Source organism: Leptodactylus fuscus, chromosome 9 (genome assembly GCF_031893055.1).
Source record: "Leptodactylus fuscus isolate aLepFus1 chromosome 9, aLepFus1.hap2, whole genome shotgun sequence".
Taxonomy (NCBI): domain Eukaryota; kingdom Metazoa; phylum Chordata; class Amphibia; order Anura; family Leptodactylidae; genus Leptodactylus; species Leptodactylus fuscus.
In genome coordinates this window covers 90,370,928-90,396,598 of record NC_134273.1, presented here as the reverse complement: position 1 = coordinate 90,396,598, position 25,671 = coordinate 90,370,928, and the positions used below count along the sequence as shown (strand labels likewise).

Sequence of the window (25,671 nt, the reverse complement as noted above, 5' to 3'; positions counted from 1 at the left end):
GTATATAGAGGGGCAGTCTCTGTGTATTATGGGCAGTCTCTGTGTATAAGGGGCAGTCTCTGTATATAGAGGGGCAGTCTCTGTGTATTATGGGCAGTCTCTGTGTATAAGGGGCAGTCTCTGTATATAGAGGGGCAGTCTCTCTGTATTATGGGCAGTCTCTGTGTATAAGGGGCAGTCTCTGTATATAGAGGGGCAGTCTCTGTGTATTATGGGCAGTCTCTCTGTATTATGGGCAGTCTCTGTGTATAAGGGGCAGTCTCTGTGTATAAGGGGCAGTCTCTGTGTATTATGGGCAGTCTCTGTATATAGAGGGGCAGTCTCTGTGTATAAGGGGCAGTCTCTGTGTATAAGGGGCAGTCTCTGTATATAGAGGGGCAGTCTCTGTGTATAAGGGGCAGTCTCTGTGTATAAGGGGCAGTCTCTGTATATAGAGGGGCAGTCTCTGTGTATTATGGGCAGTCTCTCTGTATTATGGGCAGTCTCTGTGTATAAGGGGCAGTCTCTGTATATAGAGGGGCAGTCTCTGTGTATAAAGGGCAGTCTCTGTGTATTATGGGCAGTCTCTGTGTATAAGGGGCAGTCTCTGTATATAGAGGGGCAGTCTCTGTATATAGAGGGGCAGTCTCTCTGTATTATGGGCAGTCTCTGTGTATAAGGGGCAGTCTCTGTATATAGAGGGGCAGTCTCTGTGTATTATGGGCAGTCTCTCTGTATTATGGGCAGTCTCTGTGTATAAGGGGCCGGCTCACATATAGGGCCGTCTCCAGGCTCTGCCTCCCTCCTCCCTCCCCCGGTCCCCGGCAGTCTACAGCTCGGCTCCAGCCTCTCGCTCTCGCTCTCCGGCTCCGCAGGATGCTTCTCCTCTGCCCGCTGCTCCGGGCCCTCTGCCTGCTGCAGGCCGGCCTCTCCCTGCTCCCCGGGGCCGGAGGATACAGCTTCCCGCAGCAGCACACGTGAGTACCGGGCTGTGCCCCCCCGGATGGCGCCCGAACCCCAAACCCGGGCCTGACAGCGGCCCCTCAGCCCTGACACCCCGATATCCCTGCTGTCTGCCCCCCACCCTCCATGTTCTGCCCCCTCTGACAGTCTCCTAATCCTCCCCTCTTTACCCCTCAGGTTCTGGCTGTAGGGCTGCGCCCCTGTGGGGTTCACTAACTTCCCGTGTCCCCCTCCCCGCTTGCCCTCTATCTGTAGGGTGATGGGACTCGCGTCTCCGGGTCTTGTCTTGTTTTATGATGCCAGTGATCACCTCCATATTGGTACCCCCCCCCCCCCCTCAGGTGGAGGTTCATGACCCGTGACCTCACCCGGGGTCAGTATGTGATGGGCGCGAGGCCCGGACTGACCGCTACACTGCCGCCATCTCCTCAGGGGCTTGTGCTCAGGTTCTGGTGTTTTAGGGTCATTGCTGAAGTTCTGGAGGATCGAAAACTCTGCTGATCCCCCTGAGATGAGGTCAATGTAGCAGAGCTAAGTATGTTATCAGTGACATGAGCAGCAGTCCTATGTAACACCACAGATAACTCTCTGAGTACAGGTAATGTAGCAGATGTCACCAGCAGTCCTATGGCATGTAGTAGATGTCACCGGCAGTCCTATGTAATGTAGTAGATGTCACCGGCAGTCCTATGTCATGTAGTAGATGTCACTGGCAGTCCTATGGCATGTAGTAGATGTCACTGGCAGTCCTGTGGCATGTAGTAGATGTCACTGGCAGTCCTATGGCATGTAGTAGATGTCACCGGCAGTCCTATGGCATGTAGTAGATGTCACCGGCAGTCCTATGGCATGTAGTAGATGTCACCGGCAGTCCTATGTCATGTAGTAGGTGTCACCGACAGTCCTATGTCATGTAGTAGGTGTCACCGACAGTCCTATGTCATGTAGTAGGTGTCACCGACAGTCCTATGTCATGTAGTAGGTGTCACTGGCAGTCCTATGTAATGTGGTAGATGTCACCGGCAGTCCTATGTAATGTAGTAGATGTCACCGGCAGTCCTATGTAATGTGGTAGATGTCACCGGCAGTCCTATGTCATGTAGTAGGTGTCACCGGCAGTCCTATGTAATGTAGTAGATGTCACCGGCAGTCCTATGTAACACTACAGATAACAGTGATCTATACGGTATATATATGAGTGTTGTGTACATGGCGCGGCTCAGTGTTCTCCTACGTTGTGGCTACGTTCCTGTCTTGTCGTATATTTCTGTGGCTCTGAGTTGATTATTTGACCTCTTGCAGATACAGCCGGCGAGCTCTAGGTGGCGATCTTATGTTATTGTGGAGTTCGGGGCCCTCTCCTGTCCCCCCTTATAGATAATGTCAGTCTGTACTTGATGTCGGATTGTTCAGTAGATCTAGTGATTGCTATGTTTGCTCTTTTAGGGTTAGGAGTCCAGTGGGCGGTCCTATCAGTGATTGACAGATAACTATATATCATGCTCATAACTGAGAGACCTGCCCACTGGGCTGCAGATATATAATGTACTGATACTAATCTATAACCTGTAGATAGGACACTATATACAATCTGCTCCTCTATAACCTGTAGATAGGACACTATATACAATCTGCTCCTCTATAACCTGTAGATAGGACACTATATACAATCTGCTCCTCTATAACCTGTAGATAGGACACTATATACAATCTGCTCCTCTATAACCTGTAGATAGGACACTATATACAATCTGCTCCTCTATAACCTGTAGATAGGACACTATATACAATCTGCTCCTCTATAACCTGTAGATAGGACACTGTATACAATCTGCTCCTCTATAACCTGTAGATAGGACACTGTATACAATCTGCTCCTCTATAACCTGTAGATAGGACACTATATACAATCTGCTCCTCTATAACCTGTAGATAGGACACTATATACAATCTGCTCTATAACCTGTAGATAGGACACTATATACAATCTGCTCTATAACCTGTAGATAGGACACTATATACAATCTGCTCTATAACCTGTAGATAGGACACTATATACAATCTGCTCCTCTATAACCTGTAGATAGGACACTATATACAATCTGCTCTATATCCTGTAGATGGGACACTATATACAATCTGCTCTATAGCCTGTAGATAGGACACTGTATACAATCTGCTCCTCTATAACCTGTAGATAGGACACTATATACAATCTGCTCCTCTATAACCTGTAGATAGGACACTATATACAATCTGCTCCTCTATAACCTGTAGATAGGACACTGTATACAATCTGCTCCTCTATAACCTGTAGATAGGACACTATATACAATCTGCTGCTCTATAACCTGTAGATAGGACACTATATACAATCTGCTCCTCTATAACCTGTAGATAGGACACGATATACAATCTGCTCCTCTATAACCTGTAGATAGGACACTATATACAATCTGCTCCTCTATAACCTGTAGATAGGACACTATATACAATCTGCTCTATAACCTGTAGATAGGACACTATATACAATCTGCTCCTCTATAACCTGTAGATAGGACACTATATACAATCTGCTCTATAACCTGTAGATAGGACACTATATACAATCTGCTCCTCTATAACCTGTAGATAGGACACTATATACAATCTGCTCTATAACCTGTAGATAGGACACTATATACAATCTGCCCCTCTATAACCTGTAGATAGGACACTATATACAATCTGCTCCTCTATAACCTGTAGATAGGACACTATATACAATCTGCTCCTATATACCCTGTATGTTGGCTGTGTGCGCTGGCTCGGCTCTGCTATATCCCTTTGCTTGTGATGACACTTGTAGGATTTTCGTTTTTGGAATCTTTTCTTTGCTGTCATTAAATATTGATACCGGGGCTGATAATTGTCCTATTGTGGGGGTGGGGGGTGCGCATGTTACTATAGGAGGGGGGGGGTTACACTGCGCTCCGCGAGGCTCTGCACTGGCTCCGGGTTACGTAACTCCTCGCGCACATTTCCCGGCTGCCATCTTTCCTCAGTAATAAGGTGACAGGTGTTTCCAGCAGCCGATAAAACCTCGTCCTTCTGGGACGCCGCGACCCAATCTCCGAGGAAGGGGCTCATCCCCCGGCCGGACCCAGCAGCTCCTGAACCAGGGGTTGGGGGGGGGGCGAGCGCAGCACTGGCGGCTAATTACAAAAAAAGGCCTGGTAACACTACAAAGGGAAATATTAAAGTCAATTAAGATAATTATCGTCAGGCGGTCTCTGGAGGATTGAGACTGCTGCAAAATGTGATAATGGAAGCGAAGGGGCGAGACAGACGGGGAGAGAGTGCCGAGATGGAGAGGAACAGCGTGTCGAGAGAGTTTGCTGGGGGAGAGGGGGTGAGTGCTGGGGGAGTGGAAGAGAGTGCTGGGGGAGAGGGGGTGAGTGCTGGGGGAGAGGGGGTGAGTGCTGGGGGAGAGGGGGTGAGTGCTGGGGGAGAGGGGGTGAGTGCTGGGGGAGAGGGGGTGAGTGCTGGGGGAGAGGCGGTGAGTGCTGGGGGAGTGGGGGTGAGTGCTGGGGGAGTGGGGGTGAGTGCTGGGGGAGAGGGGGTGAGTGCTGGGGGAGAGGCGGTGAGTGCTGGGGGAGAGAGTGCCGGGATGGTGCGGTGGGGTCTCTGGTGTTCGAGGTGCGCAGTACCATTGAGTGCAGGTGGTGGATGGGCCGGGCCCCTGCAGAGTAGATGTGGACAGGGGGCCCCTCCTGGTGATGTCACTGCGCTCCTGTCTGAGACTGCTCCCCCTCCCCAGGTCTGTCAGGTCTAAAAGGTTGACATCTGACACCCCAGGTGACCCCACACCAGGTAATCTCTGTCCTGTGCCCACTACTTTGGCATTGAGTCACCCCATTGATTGCTGCACCCCAGAATCTGTATCTGCCTAATGTGACCTCGCTGACCCCTCCCCATTGTGACACCACTGACCCTCAGGATGCCGGAGGGGGTCACTGTGGCCGTTCTGGTGCCCCACCATGTGACCGGGCTGCCAGACTGGACAGTAGCCTAGGACCCCCTTTATTCTGTGGTGGGGTCGACAAGGGCTGGACCCCCTGAGATATGGTCATTAACCCTTTCAGTATTGTGGCGGTGGATTCCCTGGATGTCACTGGGTGGGGTGTTGGCAGCTGCTGCTGATCCTGATGATGTCACCTGGTGGTTGTGCTGCCCCAGCAGCTGTCATCACAGTGACGGGGAGGAGGGGCGCTGCAGGACGGACCCTCTCATGGCAGCTCCTGTCAGTCTGACCTTATGTGGAGTCTTTTACTGTAAGGCTGAGCCAGATTTAGACCCCCGCACCCCCTCCCCCCCCAGTCATGCCTCAGGGGCCCATAACTGGTGACTGCAGGTGTCAGGCTGGTTTTTGGGGGCAGAAGCTTATGGGGGGGGGGGGGTGTCTGCTGCTGAAGATCCAGTTATAGCAGAGTGATCGTTGGGAGGGGGCGCCGTGTGTTCAGTGCTGGGCAGGGGGCCTTAAAGGGCCGGTCCAGTCGTCCTCCATTAGTAAGGCTTCCCCGCTGTGTGGTGATAAGTTGTGGCCCTGCTCTGCTTGCTGTCAGTGACTGGCGACATCTAGTCCTGGGTCCTGCTCACACGTCTGAGGGTTTGTTACAGTAGATCGGTGCAGGTAGATCGATCGGCCCATGAGGGGCTGCACAGGTCAAGGACTCCGAAACACAATCCGCACCGATAACAGCGCCTAGGAGAAACTGTGACATGTGACAGGAGATGCCACTGAGGACCGCAGTGCACCCACCCTGATCCTGACCTCTAGGACTTTGCCTAATGCCCCTGATGTGACCCCCTCCCCAATATCTCCCATATACTGTAGAGTTATCAGTGCAGTCTATGTGGTTGGAGTGACACGGGGTCCCATGACCAGCAGAGGGCAGATATCCCTACCCTGAGCCTCCGACCTTCGGCTTCACCATGCTACTGCCAGTCTGCTGCCTGTGGGGGAGGGGAAAGGGGGGGCACAAAGTTGTTATTGGTAATGCTGCACTGTACTGTCTATGTGGTTGGTGCTGGCCCTGTTGCGCCCTCTGACGCCCTGTTGCGCCCTCTGACGCCCTGTTGCGCCCTCTGACGCCCCGTGGCTCCCCCTGACGCCCTGTTGCGCCCCGTGGCTCCCCCTGACGCCCCCTGGCTCCCCCTGACGCCCTGTTGCGCCCCGTGGCTCCCCCTGACGCCCCCTGGCTCCCCCTGACGCCCTGTTGCGCCCCCTGGCTCCCCCTGACGCCCTGTTGCGCCCCCTGGCTCCCCCTGACGCCCTGTTGCGCCCCCTGGCTCCCCCTGACGCCCTGTTGTGCCCCCTGACGCCCCGTGGCTCCCTCTGACACCCTGCAGAAATGATAATCCGGTGACTGTTTTGTACGCCGGCGCAGCCGCGAGGGGCGTGTGGACAGCAAAATCTACGACCACGCTCTGGTAACTTGCTCCTAATGAATCATGATGGTTTCTCCGTTTGTGGTGTTTCTGGGTGGGGCCGGTGATGCCTCTTCATGCTGCCCATTGGTTGGGGCTGATCTATAGGGCGGAGCTCTGGTTTCACGCTGTGGGAGGAGCCATATGTCAGCAGACAGGTCAGAGGTCATTCTGATCATCTCTTTACACCTAGGCCTGTAACCATGACCGGAGACCTCGATGAGAGCGGTGAGTCTATGATGTCCGCTGCCCCCGGGTGTAGTGATGGGGGCCGGGGGGGTAATAATATCACAAGTTATGAGGCGACGATCCAGGTATCTATTGTGATCACCAGATTTGTGTCCGTCACCTCAGGAGGGATTTACCTTCCTGTAGAGCAACATGGCGGGAATATTGGTTAGATTTGATGAACCTTCTAAACTATGGAGCGGTAACTGTGACAGGACAGAGCGGTATATAACTGATTGTAACAATACAGCGCTCTGTGTGTATGGGGCGGATTGTAGCGCTGTGTGTATGGGGCGGATTGTAGCGCTGTGTGTGTATGGGGCGGATTGTAGCGCTGTGTGTATGGGGCGGATTGTAGCGCTGTGTGTATGGGGCGGATTGTAGCGCTGTGTGTGTATGGGGCGGATTGTAGCGCTGTGTGTGTATGGGGCGGATTGTAGCGCTGTGTGTGTATGGGGCGGATTGTAGCGCTGTGTGTGTATGGGGCGGATTGTAGCGCTGTGTGTGTATGGGGCGGATTGTAGCGCTGTGTGTATGTGGCGGATTGCAGCGCTGTGTGTATGGGGCGGATTACATACAGTCCTATGAAAAAGTTTGGGCACCCCTATTAATCTTAATCATTTTTAGTTCTAAATATTTTGGTGTTTGCAGCAGCCATTTCAGTTTGATATATCTAATAACTGATGGACACAGTAATATTTCAGGATTGAAATGAGGTTTATTGTACTAACAGAAAATGTGCAATATGCATTAAACCAAAATTTGACCGGTGCAAAAGTATGGGCACCTCAACAGAAAAGTGACATTAATATTTAGTAGATCCTCCTTTTGCAAAGATAACAGCCTCTAGTCGCTTCCTGTAGCTTTTAATCAGTTCCTGGATCCTGGATAAAGGTATTTTGGACAAACAATTCAAGTTCAGTTACGTTAGATGGTCGCCGAGCATGGACAGCCCGCTTCAAATCATCCCACAGATGTTCAATGATATTCAGGTCTGGGGACTGGGATGGCCATTCCAGAACATTGTAATTGTTCCTCCACATGAATGCCTGAGTTGATTTGGAGCGGTGTTTTGGATCATTGTCTTGCTGAAATCTCCATCCCCGGTGTAACTTCAACTTCGTCACTGATTCCTGAACATTATTCTCAAGAATCTGCTGATACTGAGTGGAATCCATGCGACCCTCAACTTTATCAAGATTCCCGATGCCGGCATTGGCCACACAGCCCCAAAGCATGATGGAACCTCCACCAAATCTTACAGTGGGTAGCATGTGTTTTTCTTGGAATGCTGTTTCTTTTTGGACGCCATGCATAACGCCTTTTTTTATAACCAAACAACTCAATCTTTGTTTCCAAAATGAAGCTGCCTTGTCCAAATGTGCTTTTTCATACCTCAGGCAACTCTATTTGTGGCGTACGTGCAGAAACGGCTTCTTTCTCATCACTCTCCCATACAGCTTCTATTTGTGCAAAGTGCGCTGTATAGTTACCGATGCACAGTGACACCATCTGCAGCAAGATGATGCTGCAGCTCTTTGGAGGTGTCTGTGGATTGTCCTTGACTGTTCTCACCATTCTTCTTCTCTGCCTTTCTGATATTTTTCTTGGCCTGCCACTTCTGGGCTTAACAAGAACTGTCCCTGTGGTCTTCCATTTCCTTACTATGTTCCTCACAGTGGAAACTGACAGGTTAAATCTCTGAGACAGCTTTTTGTATCCTTCCCCTGAACAACTATGTTGAACAATCTTTGTTTTCAGATCATTTGAGAGTTGTTTTGAGTAGCCCATGATGCCACTCTTCAGAGGAGATTCAAATAGTAGAACAACTTGCAATTGGCCACCTTAAATACCTTTTCTCATGATTGGATACATCTGGCTATGAAGTTCAAAGCTCACTGAGGTTACAAAACCAATTTTGTGCTTCAGTAAGTCAGTAAAAAGTAGTTAGGGGAATTCAAATCAATAAAATGATAAGGGTGCCCATAATTTTGCAGCGGTCAAATTTTGGTTTAATGCATATTGCGCATTTTCTGTTAGTACAATAAACCTCATTTCAATCCTGAAATATTACTGTGTCCATCAGTTATTAGATATATCAAACTGAAATGACTGTTCTAAACACCAAAATATTTAGAACAAAAAAATGATTAAGATTAATAGGGGTGCCCAAACTTTTTCATAGGACTGTAACTGTAGCTTTACAGCGGTTGGCGGTGGTTCCCGCTCGGTGGTTGTCGTGTTGCGTCCCGGTTGCCCTCGAATATTGCAGAAGGTTCCAGGTCTCCTGTTTTGGGGTGTTGGACGTCCTGATTGTTTGGTCGCGGTGACCTTGTCCGTCCATGGGGTGGGCCATGATGTGACCCCGGGGGGAGGGGGTCGATGTCTTTCTGTAGAACATTTGGCGATTTTTAAAGTGGTCTCCTTAGAGCGTTGTGGGCGGGGGATACGAGGAGTCACCATTGCAGTAGATTTAGGGACGGCCGAGGGGCAGAGGCGCTCATTCTCATGCAGGTCTCGTGTCTCGCCCATAACACTCATCCTTGGCCCCGGGGTCCAGGGGACTCAGTCTTAGATATACGTCTTGAGCTGACAATTTGATCCTTAATTCGGGGAGGATGGCGATGGCGGTTCTGCAATCCCGAGATGATATGTGTCCTTCTGAGCGGGAACGTTCCTCTCCTGTAATAAAGCCCTTCACAAATAGGCGGCTTTCTCGGCGCATTGTTCCCCCGGCAAATTGTTTCTCTCTCTTGTGCCGGGGCTGAAGGTTTAATGACATTACTGGGGCAGCGTCGCGGTGACATTAACGGGGACGGGAGGGAGAAATGTTTTTATGGATTGCAGATGCATTTGGCGATTGTGTGTGTGACTTACGCTGACAGGCGGCACATTTAACATCACAAGTAATAATAGGGCAGAGCGGCCCGCCACCCCCTCCCCCATCACCTGAGCTCAGGAAAGGTGGGGGGTGCAGGGGCACAATCTCCGCCACAGCCAAAAGCTACAACCTTCTGTTCTGCATCCCAGTAATTTTCTCGGCTGCGGTAGATATCCCGACCCCGGCGAGATACGAGGAGGCAGGAGCAAGAATTGTGCCAATTAAAAATTGCCCTGTAAGTAGCGGCCTTAAAGCGTTCCTCTCCGAGAGATAACAAAGGGCTTTTGTATCACCAAAATAGAAAATGGCCTCCATTATACGCCGCCACTAATGCTCTTGTTTTTCCTTTCATCCTATTGTTAACCTGTTCAGGGCCAGAGGCCACTAATGCGAGGTATACCGCCATAAACAAGGCTGGGAGGGATGTAGCAGAGCCGAAGCGCCACTTGTAATATAGTGGGGTACAAAGATGCAGTCCTATGTAACGCCACAGATAATGTATAGATGTCACCGGCAGTCCTATGTAACACCACAGATAATGTAGTAGATGTCACTGGCAGTCCTATGTCATGTAGTAGGTGTCACCGGCAGTCCTATGTAATGTAGTAATGTCACCGGCAGTCCTATGTCATGTAGTAGGTGTCACCGGCAGTCCTATGTAATGTAGTAATGTCACCGGCAGTCCTATGTAACACCGCAGATAACACAGTGATAACTCTCTATATACAGGTAATGTAGTAGATGTCACCGGTAGTCCTATGTCATGTAGTAGATGTCACCGGCAGTCCTATGTCATGTAGTAGATGTCACCGGCAGTCCTATGTCATGTAGTAGATGTCACCGGCAGTCCTATGTCATGTAGTAGATGTCACCGGCAGTCCTATGTCATGTAGTAGATGTCACCGGCAGTCCTATGGCATGTAGTAGATGTCACCGGCAGTCCTATGGCATGTAGTAGATGTCACCGGCAGTCCTATGTAATGTGGTAGATGTCACCGACAGTCCTATGTCATGTAGTAGGTGTCACCGGCAGTCCCATGTCATGTAGTAGATGTCACCGGCAGTCCTATGTCATGTAGTAGGTGTCACCGGCAGTCCTATGTAACACCGCAGATCTATCTAGTTTCGTAGCCTGCATGGACTATAACCCTCAGCATGTTCGTGATGGGTGTTTGGGTCTCTTCATGTCTCCTCTTCGCCGCCTTGTCGCTAAGTATTAGCGCGGTTTCTGGCCGCGGTCAGGGCTCGTGCGGCGTCTGATAATGGTCAGTTGTCTTATTAGCCAGAACGAGCTCTTTATTATCAGATTAAGTGGCCCCTGCTCAGGACCCGCGGACGGCGGTGGCTGCGGCCGGGAGAGAGCGAGCAGGAGGCTGGCGCAGGATTCAGGCCGCCATACGCTTTAGTGGGCCATTAAACGGAAGCAGCTCCAGTTTATGGCTGGGCGGCGCGGGCGCAGGTGGGGGAGGGCGCCACCGATACAATTTCATTTCTCTTTTATCTCCTTAGTCTGCTGAATTATAATGGCCTGTACAGCCGAAAAACCCGCTCCACGCCATGCATATTAAGATCACAGCGCCAACCTGGTACTACAACTGTGCGCACCGGCGCTGTTTGATCTCCGCAGCAGCATTGTCACCGGCAGACTTGACTGATACAACCAAAGAGATTGTCTCAGGATATTGCACATCTAAGGCTCGGGGCGGAGGACGCTGTATGGCGGAGGCTCGGGGCGGAGGACGCTGTATGGCGGAGGCTCGGGGCGGAGGACGCTGTATGGCGGAGGCGCAGGGTGGAGTATAGTGTACAGCAGGTACCAGTAGGGTTGATGTGAGGTGGTCCGGATGACTTCAGGGTCTTCACCAGTTGACATGCCCGGCCTCTCTTTTCAGGGTCTTCAGCAGCTGACATGCCCGGCCTCTCTTTTCAGGGTCTTCAGCAGTTGACATGCCCGGCCTCTCTTTTCAGGGTCTTCACCAGTTGACATGCCCGGCCTCTCTTTTCAGGGTCTTCACCAGTTGACATGCCCGGCCTCTCTTTTCAGGGTCTTCAGCAGCTGACATGCCCGGCCTCTCTTTTCAGGGTCTTCACCAGTTGACATGCCCGGCCTCTCTTTTCAGGGTCTTCACCAGTTGACATGCCCGGCCTCTCTTTTCAGGGTCTTCAGCAGCTGACATGCCCAGCCTCTCTTTTCAGGGTCTTCCAGTTGACATGCCCGGCCTCTTTTCAGGGTCTTCCAGTTGACATGCCCGGCCTCTCTTTTCAGGGTCTTCCAGTTGACATGCCCGGCCTCTCTTTTCAGGGTCTTCCAGTTGACATGCCCGGCCTCTTTTCAGGGTCTTCCAGTTGACATGCCCGGCCTCTTTTCAGGGTCTTCAGCAGTTGACATGCCCGGCCTCTCTTTTCAGGGTCTTCAGCAGTTGACATGCCCGGCCTCTCTTTTCAGGGTCTTCAGCAGTTGACATGCCCGGCCTCTTTTCAGGGTCTTCCAGTTGACATGCCCGGCCTCTCTTTTCAGGGTCTTCAGCAGTTGACATGCCCGGCCTCTCTTTTCAGGGTCTTCAGCAGTTGACATGCCCGGCCTCTCTTTTCAGGGTCTTCAGCAGTTGACATGCCCGGCCTCTCTTTTCAGGGTCTTCAGCAGTTGACATGCCCGGCCTCTTTTCAGGGTCTTCAGCAGTTGACATGCCCGGCCTCTCTTTTCAGGGTCTTCAGCAGTTGACATGCCCGGCCTCTCTTTTCAGGGTCTTCAGCAGTTGACATGCCCGGCCTCTCTTTTCAGGGTCTTCAGCAGCTGACATGCCCGGCCTCTCTTTTCAGAGTCTTCAGCAGCTGACATGCCCGGCCTCTCTTTTCAGGGTCTTCCAGTTGACATGCCCGGCCTCTCTTTTCAGGGTCTTCAGCAGCTGACATGCCCGGCCTCTCTTTTCAGGGTCTTCAGCAGCTGACATGCCCGGCCTCTCTTTTCAGGGTCTTCCAGTTGACATGCCCGGCCTCTCTTTTCAGGGCTGGGGTCTGTGACTCTGCTTGTGCTCCCACTGGTGAGGAGGTGACAGGTTATCTCTGCAGGTGGTGGTGGATGAGCGGCGTCAGCCTGGAGAGCGGCAGCCATTGCTCCGTGTTAATTGAGTGCCGCGCGGCTGCCTCTTAGCATTCCCGCCACCTGCGCTGCGCACGCCAGAGAAAAACAAGACACGGGCAGAATGCAGAAAGTGGCTGCTACTTGTCTACTCCGCTCCTTACGTGGCGGCTGCATCATCTCTCCTGACCTTGAGTCATGAGCCCGCCACAAGTCCCCGGATTGTCACATTCAGCCCCCTCCCCTGTATATCCCTGCCAGGGAAGGGTCTGCTATAATGGCAGGCGAGCAGGAGGGGCCCTTGGGTTCCTCTCCCCTTCAGGCACAGATGGGGGCACTCTAGGTTTTGGGGAGGGGTCGGCACGTGTCCGTCTTTCTTTGGGGGTTGGGTAATATCTTCGGCTGATGAGAGATGTAAACACTACATGTCCCTCAATGCAGCGCAGCGATGTCTGCCCCCTATTGACTGTGAGTTCCTGTATAACAGACCCCTACATGGCGGAGCCCCTTGTGCCCCCTACATGTGCAGGATACGACAGAGGAGGGGGCTTACTGGACGGAGCAGCTTTGAATGTGACTAGAGTATAGGACAAGATGCGTGAAGGATGTTCTCGCGCAGTGTTCTGTGGAGATGTTCGGGTTTGGTTGGCCACTACAGTCTGGGAACTTGAGACTATCAGTGGAGAAGTGACGTGTGAGGTGGACGGTATTACAGTGTGGTGTATGGTATTAGTAAGGTGTGCGGTATTACAGTGAGGTGTGCGGTATTACAGTGTGGTGTATGGTATTAGTGAGGTGTGCGGTATTACAGTGAGGTGTGCGGTATTACAGTGAGGTGTGCGGTATTACAGTGAGGTGTGCGGTATTACAGTGTGGTGTATGGTATTAGTGAGGTGTGCGGTATTACAGTGAGGTGTGCGGTATTACAGTGAGGTGTGCGGTATTATAGTACGGTATTACAGTGAGGTGTGTGGTATTATAGTGTAGTATTACAGTGAGGTGTGCGGTATTACAGTGTGGTGTATGGTATTAGTGAGATGTGCGGTATTACAGTGAGGTGTGCGGTATTACAGTGTGGTGTATGGTATTAGTGAGATGTGCGGTATTACAGTGAGGTGTGCGGTATTACAGTGAGGTGTGCGGTATTACAGTGAGGTGTGCGGTATTACAGTGAGGTGTGCGGTATTACAGTGAGGTGTGCGGTATTACAGTGAGGTGTGCGGTATTACAGTGAGGTGTGCGGTATTACAGTGAGGTGTGCGGTATTACAGTGAGGTGTGCGGTATTACAGTGAGGTGTGCGGTATTACAGTGAGGTGTGCGGTATTACAGTGAGGTGTGCGGTATTACAGTGAGGTGTGCGGTATTACAGTGAGGTGTGCGGTATTACAGTGAGGTGTGCGGTATTACAGTGAGGTGTGCGGTATTCTAGTGAGGTGTGTGGTATTATAGTACGGTATTGCAGTGAGGTGTGCGGTATTATAGTGAGGTGTGTGGTATTATAGTACGGTATTACAGTGAGGTGTGTGGTATTATAGTGAGGTGTGTGGTATTATAGTACGGTATTACAGTGAGGTGTGTGGTATTATAGTGTAGTATTACAGTGAGGTGTGCGGTATTACAGTGAGGTGTGCGGTATTCTAGTGAGGTGTGTGGTATTATAGTACGGTATTACAGTGAGGTGTGCGGTATTATAGTGAGGTGTGTGGTATTATAGTACGGTATTACAGTGAGGTGTACGGTATTATAGTGCGGTATTATAGTAAGGTGTGTGGTGTTATAGTACGGCATTACAGTGAGGTATTATAGTACGGCATTACAGTGAGGTGTGAGGTATTATAGTACGATATTACAGTGAGGTGTGTGGTATTATAGTATGGTACTACAGTGAGGTGTGCGGTATTACAGTGAGGTGTGCGGCATTACAGTGAGGTATTATAGTACGATATTACAGTGAGGTGTGCGGTATTACAGTGAGGTGTGTGGTATTATAGTGCGGTATTACAGTGAGGTGTGCAGTATTACAGTGAGGTGTGCGGCATTACAGTGAGGTATTATAGTACGATATTACAGTGAGGTGTGCGGTATTACAGTGAGGTGTGTGGTATAGTGCGGTATTACAGTGAGGTGTGCGGTATTACAGTGAGGTGTGCGGTATTACAGTGAGGTGTATGGTATTAGTGAGGTGGACGGGATTACAGTGTAGTGTATGGTATTATTGAGGTTTGCGGTATTCTAGTGAGGTGTGCGGTACTACAGTGAGGTGTGCGGTACTACAGTGAGGTGTGCGGTATTATAGTGAGGTGTGCGGTATTATGTGGCCGCTCTCCATCCACATCAGGAGGGCAGAGCTGAGTCTCCTTTATGGTTTGTGTTATACGGATCCCGCGTGTCGCCTTATCGTCCTGAGTCATGTAATATAAGGGTCTCCATATATACATCACAGCGGCCAGCAGAGGAGATCGACGCTGTTCACGTGCCCCCCCGAATCAGAGACTCTCCCCAGAGCTCCCCCTCCAATCACAGACCCTGCGTCCGGAGAATTGGCCGCCGCTGATAATCCTTCGTCTCGGACTCTTGTGCCTTTTGTGGCCGCTTTCTTGTCCGCTATCTCCCGGATCTTAAAGAGGACCTCATTTCATAACAAGGTCCTTGATTTCCTTTTCAGCTCAGAAGTAGGTTAATTTCGGAACACCGCGTCTCGGCTTTATCTCGGCCTCTGCAGAACTTTCTTCATGCTCTTCCCGTCCCCCCCCCCCATACTCTGCTTTTCCCTCTTGACAATTGGAGCTGCGGACAGATGAAAGCTGCGCTCACTCTGCTGTCCTGGTCCATAAACCGCTAATCAGGTTCACAAGATCACTATCGCGTGCTGCGAACGCCGCACTCCCCCCTCGTCCTGCGCTCCCCCCTCTGTGATATGAGCTGAGGGGTCATACGTGGGTTAATGGAAACCTGGCTTAAGCCAAGAGCAGACTGGCAGCCGCTATACCCCGAGGACTGTTCACGGAACGTGGGCACAGAATATAAACCCTCCGTAAAACGTCTCACTGGCATCCATAGGATTATACAGGCCAATGCCATATATAACGTGCCGTATACAAATATAGTATAATGAATTATTTACTACCAGATTTCATGTATATTGTAAAGAGAGGACAAAAGAAACCTACATCTTCTACAATGTACAACAATATACTATAATACTGCCCCATGTACAAGAATATAACTACTATAATACTGCCCTATGTACAAGAATATAACTACTATAATACTGCCCTATGTACAAGAATATAACTACTATAATACTACCTCCTATGTACAAGAATATAACTACTATAATACTACTCCTATGTACAAGAATATAACTACTATAATACTACTCCTATGTACAAGAATATAACTACTATAATACTACTCCTATGTACATGAATATAACTACTATAATACTACCTCCTATGTCCAAGAATATAACTACTATAATACTACTCCTATGTACAAGAATATAACTACTATAATACTACTCCTATGTACAAGAATATAACTACTATAATACTACTCCTATGTACATGAATATAACTACTATAATACTGCTCCTATGTACAAGAATATAACTACTATAATACTACTCCTATGTACAAGAATATAACTACTATAATACTACTCCTATGTATAAGAATATAACTACTATAATACTACTCCTATGTACAAGAATATAACTACTATAATACTACTCCTATGTACAAGAATATAACTACTATAATACTACCTTCTATGTACAAGAATATAACTACTATAATACTACTCCTATGTACAAGAATATAACTACTATAATACTGCCCCATGTCCAAGAATATAACTACTATAATACTACCTCCTATGTCCAAGAATATAACTACTATAATACTACTCCTATGTACAAGAATATAACTACTATAATACTACTCCTATGTACATGAATATAACTACTATAATACTACCTCCTATGTCCAAGAATATAACTACTATAATACTACTCCTATGTACAAGAATATAACTACTATAATACTGCTCCTATGTACAAGAATATAACTACTATAATACTACCTCCTATGTACAAGAATATAACTACTATAATACTACTCCTATGTACAAGAATATAACTGCTATAATACTACTCCTATGTACAAGAATATATCTACTATAATACTACTCCTATGTACAAGAATATAACTACTATAATACTGCTCCTATGTACAAGAATATAACTGCTATAATACTACTCCTATGTACAAGAATATATCTACTATAATACTACTCCTATGTACAAGAATATAACTACTATAATACTGCTCCTATGTACAAGAATATAACTGCTATAATACTACTCCTATGTACAAGAATATAACTACTATAATACTGCTCCTATGTACAAGAATATAACTACTATAATACTACCTCCTATGTACAAGAATATAACTACTATAATACTACTCCTATGTACAAGAATATAACTACTATAATACTACCTCCTATGTACAAGAATATATCTACTATAATACTACCTCCTATGTACAAGAATATAACTACTATAATACTACCTCCTATGTACAAGAATATAACTGCTATAATACTACTCCTATGTACAAGAATATAACTACTATAATACTACTCCTATGTACAAGAATATAACTACTATAATACTACCTCCTATGTACAAGAATATAACTACTATAATACTACCTCCTATGTACAAGAATATAACTACTATAATACTACCTTCTATGTACAAGAATATAACTAATATAATACTACCTCCTATGTACAAGAATATAACTACTATAATACTGCCCCATGTCCAAGAATATAACTACTATAATACTACCTCCTATGTCCAAGAATATAACTACTATAATACTACTCCTATGTACAAGAATATAACTACTATAATACTACTCCTATGTACATGAATATAACTACTATAATACTACCTCCTATGTCCAAGAATATAACTACTATAATACTACTCCTATGTACAAGAATATAACTACTATAATACTGCTCCTATGTACAAGAATATAACTACTATAATACTACCTCCTATGTACAAGAATATAACTACTATAATACTACTCCTATGTACAAGAATATAACTACTATAATACTACTCCTATATACAAGAATATAACTACTATAATACTGCTCCTATGTACAAGAATATAACTACTATAATACTGCTCCTATGTACAAGAATATAACTACTATAATACTACCTCCTATGTACAAGAATATAACTACTATAATACTACTCCTATGTACAAGAATATAACTACTATAATACTGCTCCTATGTACAAGAATATAACTGCTATAATACTACTCCTATGTACAAGAATATATCTACTATAATACTACTCCTATGTACAAGAATATAACTACTATAATACTGCTCCTATGTACAAGAATATAACTGCTATAATACTACTCCTATGTACAAGAATATAACTACTATAATACTGCTCCTATGTACAAGAATATAACTACTATAATACTACCTCCTATGTACAAGAATATAACTACTATAATACTACTCCTATGTACAAGAATATAACTACTATAATACTACCTCCTATGTACAAGAATATATCTACTATAATACTACCTCCTATGTACAAGAATATAACTACTATAATACTACCTCCTATGTACAAGAATATAACTGCTATAATACTACTATGTACAAGAATATAACTACTATAATACTACTCCTATGTACAAGAATATAACTACTATAATACTACCTCCTATGTACAAGAATATAACTACTATAATACTACCTCCTATGTACAAGAATATAACTACTATAATACTACCTTCTATGTACAAGAATATAACTAATATAATACTACCTCCTATGTACAAGAATATAACTACTATAATACTCCTCCTATATACAAGAATATAACTACTATAATACTGCTCCTATGTACAAGAATATAACTACTATAATACTCCTCCTATATACAAGAATATAACTACTATAAAATTTCCCCAAGGTGGGACTATTAAAGGATTATCTTATCTTAATACTGCTCCTATGTACAAGAATATAACTACTATAATACAGCTCCTATGTACAAGAATATAACTACTATAATACTACTCCTATGTACAAGAATATAACTACTATAATACAGCTCCTATGTACAAGAATATAACTACTATAATACAGCTCCTATGTACAAGAATATAACTACTATAATACTACCTCCTATGTACAAGAATATAACTACTATAATACTGCTCCTATGTACAAGAATATAACTACTATAATACTACTCCTATGTACAAGAATATAACTACTATAATACTACCTCCTATGTACAAGAATATAACTACTATAATACTACTCCTATGTACAAGAATATAACTACTATAATACTGCTCCTATGTACAAGAATATAACTACTATAATACTGCCCCCTATGTACAAGAATATAACTACTATAATACTACTCCTATGTACAAGAATATAACTACTATAATACTGCTCCTATGTACAAGAATATAACTACTATAATACTACCTCCTATGTACAAGAATATAACTACTATAATACTACTCCTATGTACAAGAATATAACTACTATAATACTGCTCCTATGTACAAGAATATAACTACTATAATACTGCCCCCTATGTACAAGAATATAACTACTATAATACTACTCCTATGTACAAGAATATAACTACTATAATACTGCTCCTATGTACAAGAATATAACTACTATAATACTACCTCCTATGTACAAGAATATAACTACTATAATACTACTCCTATGTACAAGAATATAACTACTATAATACTGCTCCTATGTACAAGAATATAACTACTATAATACTACCTCCTATGTACAAGAATATAACTACTATAATACTACTCCTATGTACAAGAATATAACTACTATAATACTACTCCTATGTACAAGAATATAACTACTATAATACTACCTCATATGCACAAGAATATAACTACTATAATACTGCCCCCTATGTACAAGAATATAACTACTATAATACTACTCCTATGTACAAGAATATAACTACTATATTACTACCTCCTATGTACAAGAATATAACTACTATAATACTGCCCTCTATGTACAAGAATATAACTACTATAATACTACTCCTATGTACAAGAATATAACTACTATAATACTACTCCTATGTACAAGAATATAACTACTATATTACTACCTCCTATGTACAAGAATATAACTACTATAATACTGCCCCCTATGTACAAGAATATAACTACTATAATACTACTCCTATGTACAAGAAAATAACTACTATAATACTACTCCTATGTACAAGAATATAACTACTATAATACTGCCCCCTATGTACAAGAATATAACTACTATAATACTACTCCTATGTACAAGAATATAACTACTATATTACTACCTCCTATGTACAAGAATATAACTACTATAATACTGCCCCCTATGTACAAGAATATAACTACTATAATACTACTCCTATGTACAAGAATATAACTACTATAATACTATCTCCTATGTACATATATAACCACTATAATACTACTCCTATAATATAACACTTTCCGGTGTGTACTGTGTTTCCTTCTCCTCGGGTTTCTGACCGCTGTGTAGCTGTGAATGTTGGCGCAGGTCACACCTTGGCAGCCATCGTGGCCACTTGGCCGTGTTCCGTCTATAGAGGACACGCTGCGTCCAGGACATTATTGCAGTACATTTTCCGTTCCTACAAGATAAGAGCTGATAATGATTTGCGCGGCTTGTATCGGCCTTGTATTCCTCGCGGTTGGATCCGGTAACATTTCCTTATTTGAGCCTTGTTCTGATTTGGCGTCTGATACGTGAAATGATCTTTGTACGGAGGGCAATATTTCCTCTATAAGTTGTCATAATATGTCAGTGTTATAAATCCGCCGCAGCCTCTGCAGAACCTCTTACTACAACCCCTGAGCGATCTATACAGGGTATAGGATGGGGGGGGGGGATGCTGTGTGGAGGAGGGGGCGGCTATACTTGGCTGTAGGTGTTTGGGGGGGGGGGGGGGGGTCCTGTGGTAAGTATAGGCGGTATACATGGCGGGGGGGGGGGGGCACATACTATTCAGGATGTTACTGATACCCTTGTGCGTGTTTTTGGCCTCGCTGGCAGCTGTTCGCACGCGTTCCGGTATTTCTGGCTGTCACCCCAGTCCGTCCCTTCCACCCCTTAAAAAACCCAACCCAAATTATCAGTCTGAAGCGTCGTCTCCTGCCGGGATGGTTCTTGTGTGTTACTTATCTGTCCTTTGGAAAGCTGGGTGATCATCGGTAGCCAGACTGCCCCAATCCCTTGTCGGAGGCCCTGAGTGCAGTCACTCTGCTTTCCCAGGCTCCTGAGTGACAGCTGTAGCAGCTTCAGTCTGGCTGCTAGCCATGTGGCGACCATATTGCCCCTCCGTTCTCTGGCCGTCTCCCGGGTGCTGCCCCCGTCCGCTGGCAGTGAAGGGGTTCATGTGGCGGCGGTTCATGGCTTATTGATTGGGTATTAAGTTGTGTAGCGGTGGGATGTTGACACGAGCAGCTGGTAATGGTCTGCGGCGGCGGTGGTGGCGGCGGCGGATCGTTGTCTGTCTGATTGTGACACCCATCACCCGCTCCCCCCACGTTAACCGTTTCCCCTCCAGCTGCGCTCCACATATGTGACGCCGGCACTTCTATATTTGCAGGCAGCACGCGGCGCTTTATTTATTTATAACATACGGCGCCATACATCACTGTGACACGCCGCGCTCTCTATACATTCCCCGTATCTCTATGGCTTTCGCCATCCGCGCTAGATCTGCTCCATCACGTATTCTCTCCCTCAGCCGCTATTCTAATGATTATTCGCGGCCGCGCGGCGAGGACTCATTTGTTTTCCGAGCTGTTGCTTTGTTTCCCATTACGCATTGCCCTTTCTGAGCGGTGACGCTCTCGGAATGTGGAGTGGCGGCGGCCGGGGCGGCGGCGGCGGCGATCAGGGCAGAGCGGAGTCTACATCTGGTTTGGAATTTTACAGTTATCGTGATATTGGCGGTTCTGAATTTACCTCAGCGAGAGACGATTGGATCCGATAAATTCTGAATTGTGCTGGATCTCCGCCGGTGAAGGGAAACGTGCGGCAGGTTTTACACGCGGCGCCAAAAGTCACACGATATGAAAAGACGTTTATTTTCTCCGTTATTGGTTGGACGAGGTGGATCAAGTAACATTTCCGCATAGACCGCGCGTTTTTCTTTTTTTGTTACTGAAAACGCGGCGAAACCTTCCTGATATTGGGCGCAGAAGCAAAATAAAGGCGAAACCGCCTCAAAAAGACACGAAACTGCCCCCAAATCCGCCTGGCCCGTTCCGCTCAGTGAGTAACTTCCCGATTTCACGTATGTGTCGCAATTTGAGAATTTTTGGTTCTCGTAATCTGCGGGCCGGTTGATTGGCGAATCACTGGCGTAGCGATGTCTGCCGATCGTTGTAGGGGGTGGCGGGACAGCGCCTTTAAGTGGTCCTTGAAGACTGTTACCCTTAGCGACCAATCACAGCGCAGCTTTCATTATTCAAGAGCTGTAGAAGCAATGGCAGCGGCGCTGTGGTTGATACGGACAACAGAGACCGGCTTTCTTGTAGACTGTTTGGTTTTGCCCCTGTCATCCGTGTGTCATGGCGGAGTCTGACCGGCACAATGGCGTCTACTCGTTCCTAAATGTTAATGGCTCTGCTTTATACTACAGCTCCTCTCTCCTTCTCTATCTTACCCATAGTGCATCACTTTCAGCCGCCATGATCTTTCCATAGTCACATTACCTCTGTTAGGCGGTATTAATGGGTGGCGTCTGACACCTTTCTGTGTGTTTGGGACCAGAGTTGTCACCGACTGCAGTGCGAGGTCAAGTCACATGGCCCAATATGTTAGCAGTTTGTCGGACCACCCCATCGGAGCCGCGCGACTATTCTAGGGTCACGCTCCGGGCCGCAGGAGATTTACGGACAAGCCTATAATGCAGTTTGTGAACAAGAATTCAGCGCTGGATTTTCTGTGACCGTCGCGTTAGATTGTGTGTTGCGGCGTCTCCGCTCATGAAGGTCACGATGTTGCGCTGTACTTTCACCAGTGCTGTGAGGTCACTCGGACGAGGACGTGGCGTGTGCTGGATATTTGGCGGTGGTATCTGTTACTTCCCCGCAGTATCCAGTGATAAAGGCGCTAACCGGAATAACATCCAAGAAACGTGGACATTGTGCGAGCGGCCACAACTTTATTAACACAACTGTGCAAACACTATGACGTCCGTAACCAATGGATGAGCGCTTGATCCCCCTCCGCGGGCGTGTGGACCCTCCTCCTTGTTACCTTTTGGATTCCCGCCATGTTGAAGGCCAAGGGTCTATCTGTCACCCATCCCCCACCCAACAGACTCCAAATCTTTTCAGGCCCGTCCTGACACCCCATTAAGTGTGTGTCCGGTCCAGTAGGGTGTAAATGAGGCCCCTCAGATGGTATCGGGGTCACCGCCAAGTCTACGACGTCCGAACATTTCCCAAGTGCAGACAATCTCCTCCAAACCTTCTCAGAGCAATTTCGGACTAAACTAAAACCACATTAGTGAAGGGAACAACATGGCCGCACCCGTCCATAGAAATCAGCACCGCGGCATTGTTACTCCAGCGCACGCAATCCATCGGGACCTAATGGACGCGATATCCTGAGATTAGTGCAGCAGGTTTCAGCCACTCTTCCACCCATAAAGCATCAGTATGTCCCGCCATTCATCGGCCGGTCCCGCCATGTCTGCAGCTCAACCAAACCTGAAGTAAGGGATTAATCGAAAAGATGCGACTCGCTTGGCGTCGTCTATACGGAAAGGATGCGCCCCAATCTACAGTCACAAACCTCAATTCTGAAGGCGCGACCGATACTCCACATTGATTGAAAACTGCAAACCAATAAAGGGCCGGCACCATTACCAGCGAAGCCTGGCGATGGCGCTAAAGAGCAGCGTTGTTTCCTGCCCACATCCCTTACACATACCCTGCAGTCACTGGGCCTATCAGTATCACCACAAGCTGGGTGGTTTTGCCGGCCCAGTCCTCCGCGTGCGCCGCTTGTGCACGTGAGATGTCTGCAGTCCATCTAATGTAAAATCGCACCATAAAATGGCCGCACAGCAGTGAGATGAGGACAGTCGTGAGTGGCTTGTTGCAGCGTAACCAAAGTCGCCATCCAGCTCTGACCTAGACAACAAGGTGTCTGGAAAGCGGAGAGATGAGGGTGTAATGGTTGGTGGTCACCCAGCTTTATCAGGAACAGATAGATCGAAGAAACAAGTGGACTGATAAGAGACGCCATATTAGAGGGACATTCCACAGGGGCGGGGGCTCTGCCGTCAGCTTCTATATTTAGCATGGACTGAGAGGGCGTCCAGCACTACAACCCCCATCATCCCCTGAGACACTGATGGCAGGTTTGATCCATAGTCTCAGGTGCCAGTTATGGAGGCCGCTTCACTCTGCACCAGATAAGCCGTGTCCTCGCAGCTTCATACCGGAGCGGTGGCGAATGTAGTCCGAAAAGAGGGAGGGGAGACGTGAAGGGCCCGAGAGAAACCGCCACAAGATCTACCCGCTATATACAGCTATACGTCTATTACTGACAACCAGCCTGTATATATCATGTCTGAGAGGTAGTCACAGCCCTGCCCCCTGTATATACCATGTCTGAGAGGTAGTCACAGCCCCGCCCCCTGTATATATCATGTCTGAGAGGTAGTCAAAGCCCCGCCCCCTGTATATACCATGTCTGAGAGGTAGTCAAAGCCCCGCCCCCTGTATATACCATGTCTGAGAGGTAGTCGCAGCCCCGCCCCCTGTATATACCATGTCTGAGAGGTAGTCACAGCCCCGCCCCCTGTATATATCATGTCTGAGAGGTAGTCACAGCCCCGCCCCCTGTATATATCATATCTGAGAGGTAGTCGCAGCCCCGCCCCCTGTATATATCATGTCTGAGAGGTAGTCGCAGCCCCGCCCCCTGTATATACCATGTCTGAGAGGTAGTCACAGCCCCGCCCCCTGTATATATCATGTCTGAGAGGTAGTCACAGCCCCGCCCCCTGTATATATCATATCTGAGAGGTAGTCGCAGCCCCGCCCCCTGTATATATCATGTCTGAGAGGTAGTCGCAGCCCCGCCCCCTGTATATATCATGTCTGAGAGGTAGTCACAGCCCCGCCCCCTGTATATACCATGTCTGAGAGGTAGTCACAGCCCCGCCCCCTGTATATACCATGTCTGAGAGGTAGTCACAGCCCCGCCCCCTGTATATACCATGTCTGAGAGGTAGTCACAGCCCCGCCCCCTCTTGCTCTTAGTCTCTTCGCGCTCCGTGCTGCGGTATTCCATGTGGAGTCCTGTAATCTCCTTGTGCTGTGGGGAGCGTCTCCATGTTCCTCTGTTGCTCCTCTGGGTCGCTCTCTCATGTATATCTGCTGTATACAGCTTGTAGTCTTGTGGCGTATAGATAGATAGACATTTAGTATTAATCTCAGGTAGACTGGGAGATGCTGGAACGTGGTTGCCATGGTGATGAGGAGACACGGTTGGGATTTGGCCCGGTCACCGCTGGTTCCCCGTCACGCCTGTGTATTGTCAGACTCCCATCTTGTCATAAATGGTGGGGACACCTGGGGGGTCGAATTGTGCCCTAAACGTAGATAAACCGTCCTGGGGAGCCCACCTCATGTAACAGACCGCCGCCACCCCCGGGGCAGATACCAGGGGTAACTCGATACTGGTAATGTAGTCGTGACCGCTACACGTGTGTATACACATACAAGACCGAGGTGTATATTACTGGTGTACCCGTGCACCCCTCCTCCACCCCCTATTATATTACTGGTGTACCCCTCCCCACCTCCTATTACCGGTGTACCCCCCCACCTCCTATTACCGGTGTACCCTCAGTCTTATATTACCGGTGTACCCCTCCCCACCTCCTATTACCGGGGGACCCTCAG

At 47.4% G+C, this 25,671-nt stretch overlaps 1 protein-coding gene across 6 annotated transcripts in view; it reads left to right on the top strand.

Moving 5' to 3' along the window:
* The first annotated feature begins 727 nt into the window (after positions 1–727).
* The window catches only part of CACNA2D2 (calcium voltage-gated channel auxiliary subunit alpha2delta 2), a 147,241-nt gene continuing 122,297 nt past the window's right edge, over positions 728–25,671 (top strand). For all 6 annotated transcript variants that reach the window (XM_075287574.1, XM_075287573.1, XM_075287570.1 and 3 more), the window contains exon 1: positions 728–956. In XM_075287574.1, coding sequence (XP_075143675.1) covers positions 856–956 — 101 coding nt within the window. In that variant the 5' untranslated portion in view covers positions 728–855. The remainder of the gene's footprint in view (positions 957–25,671) is intronic.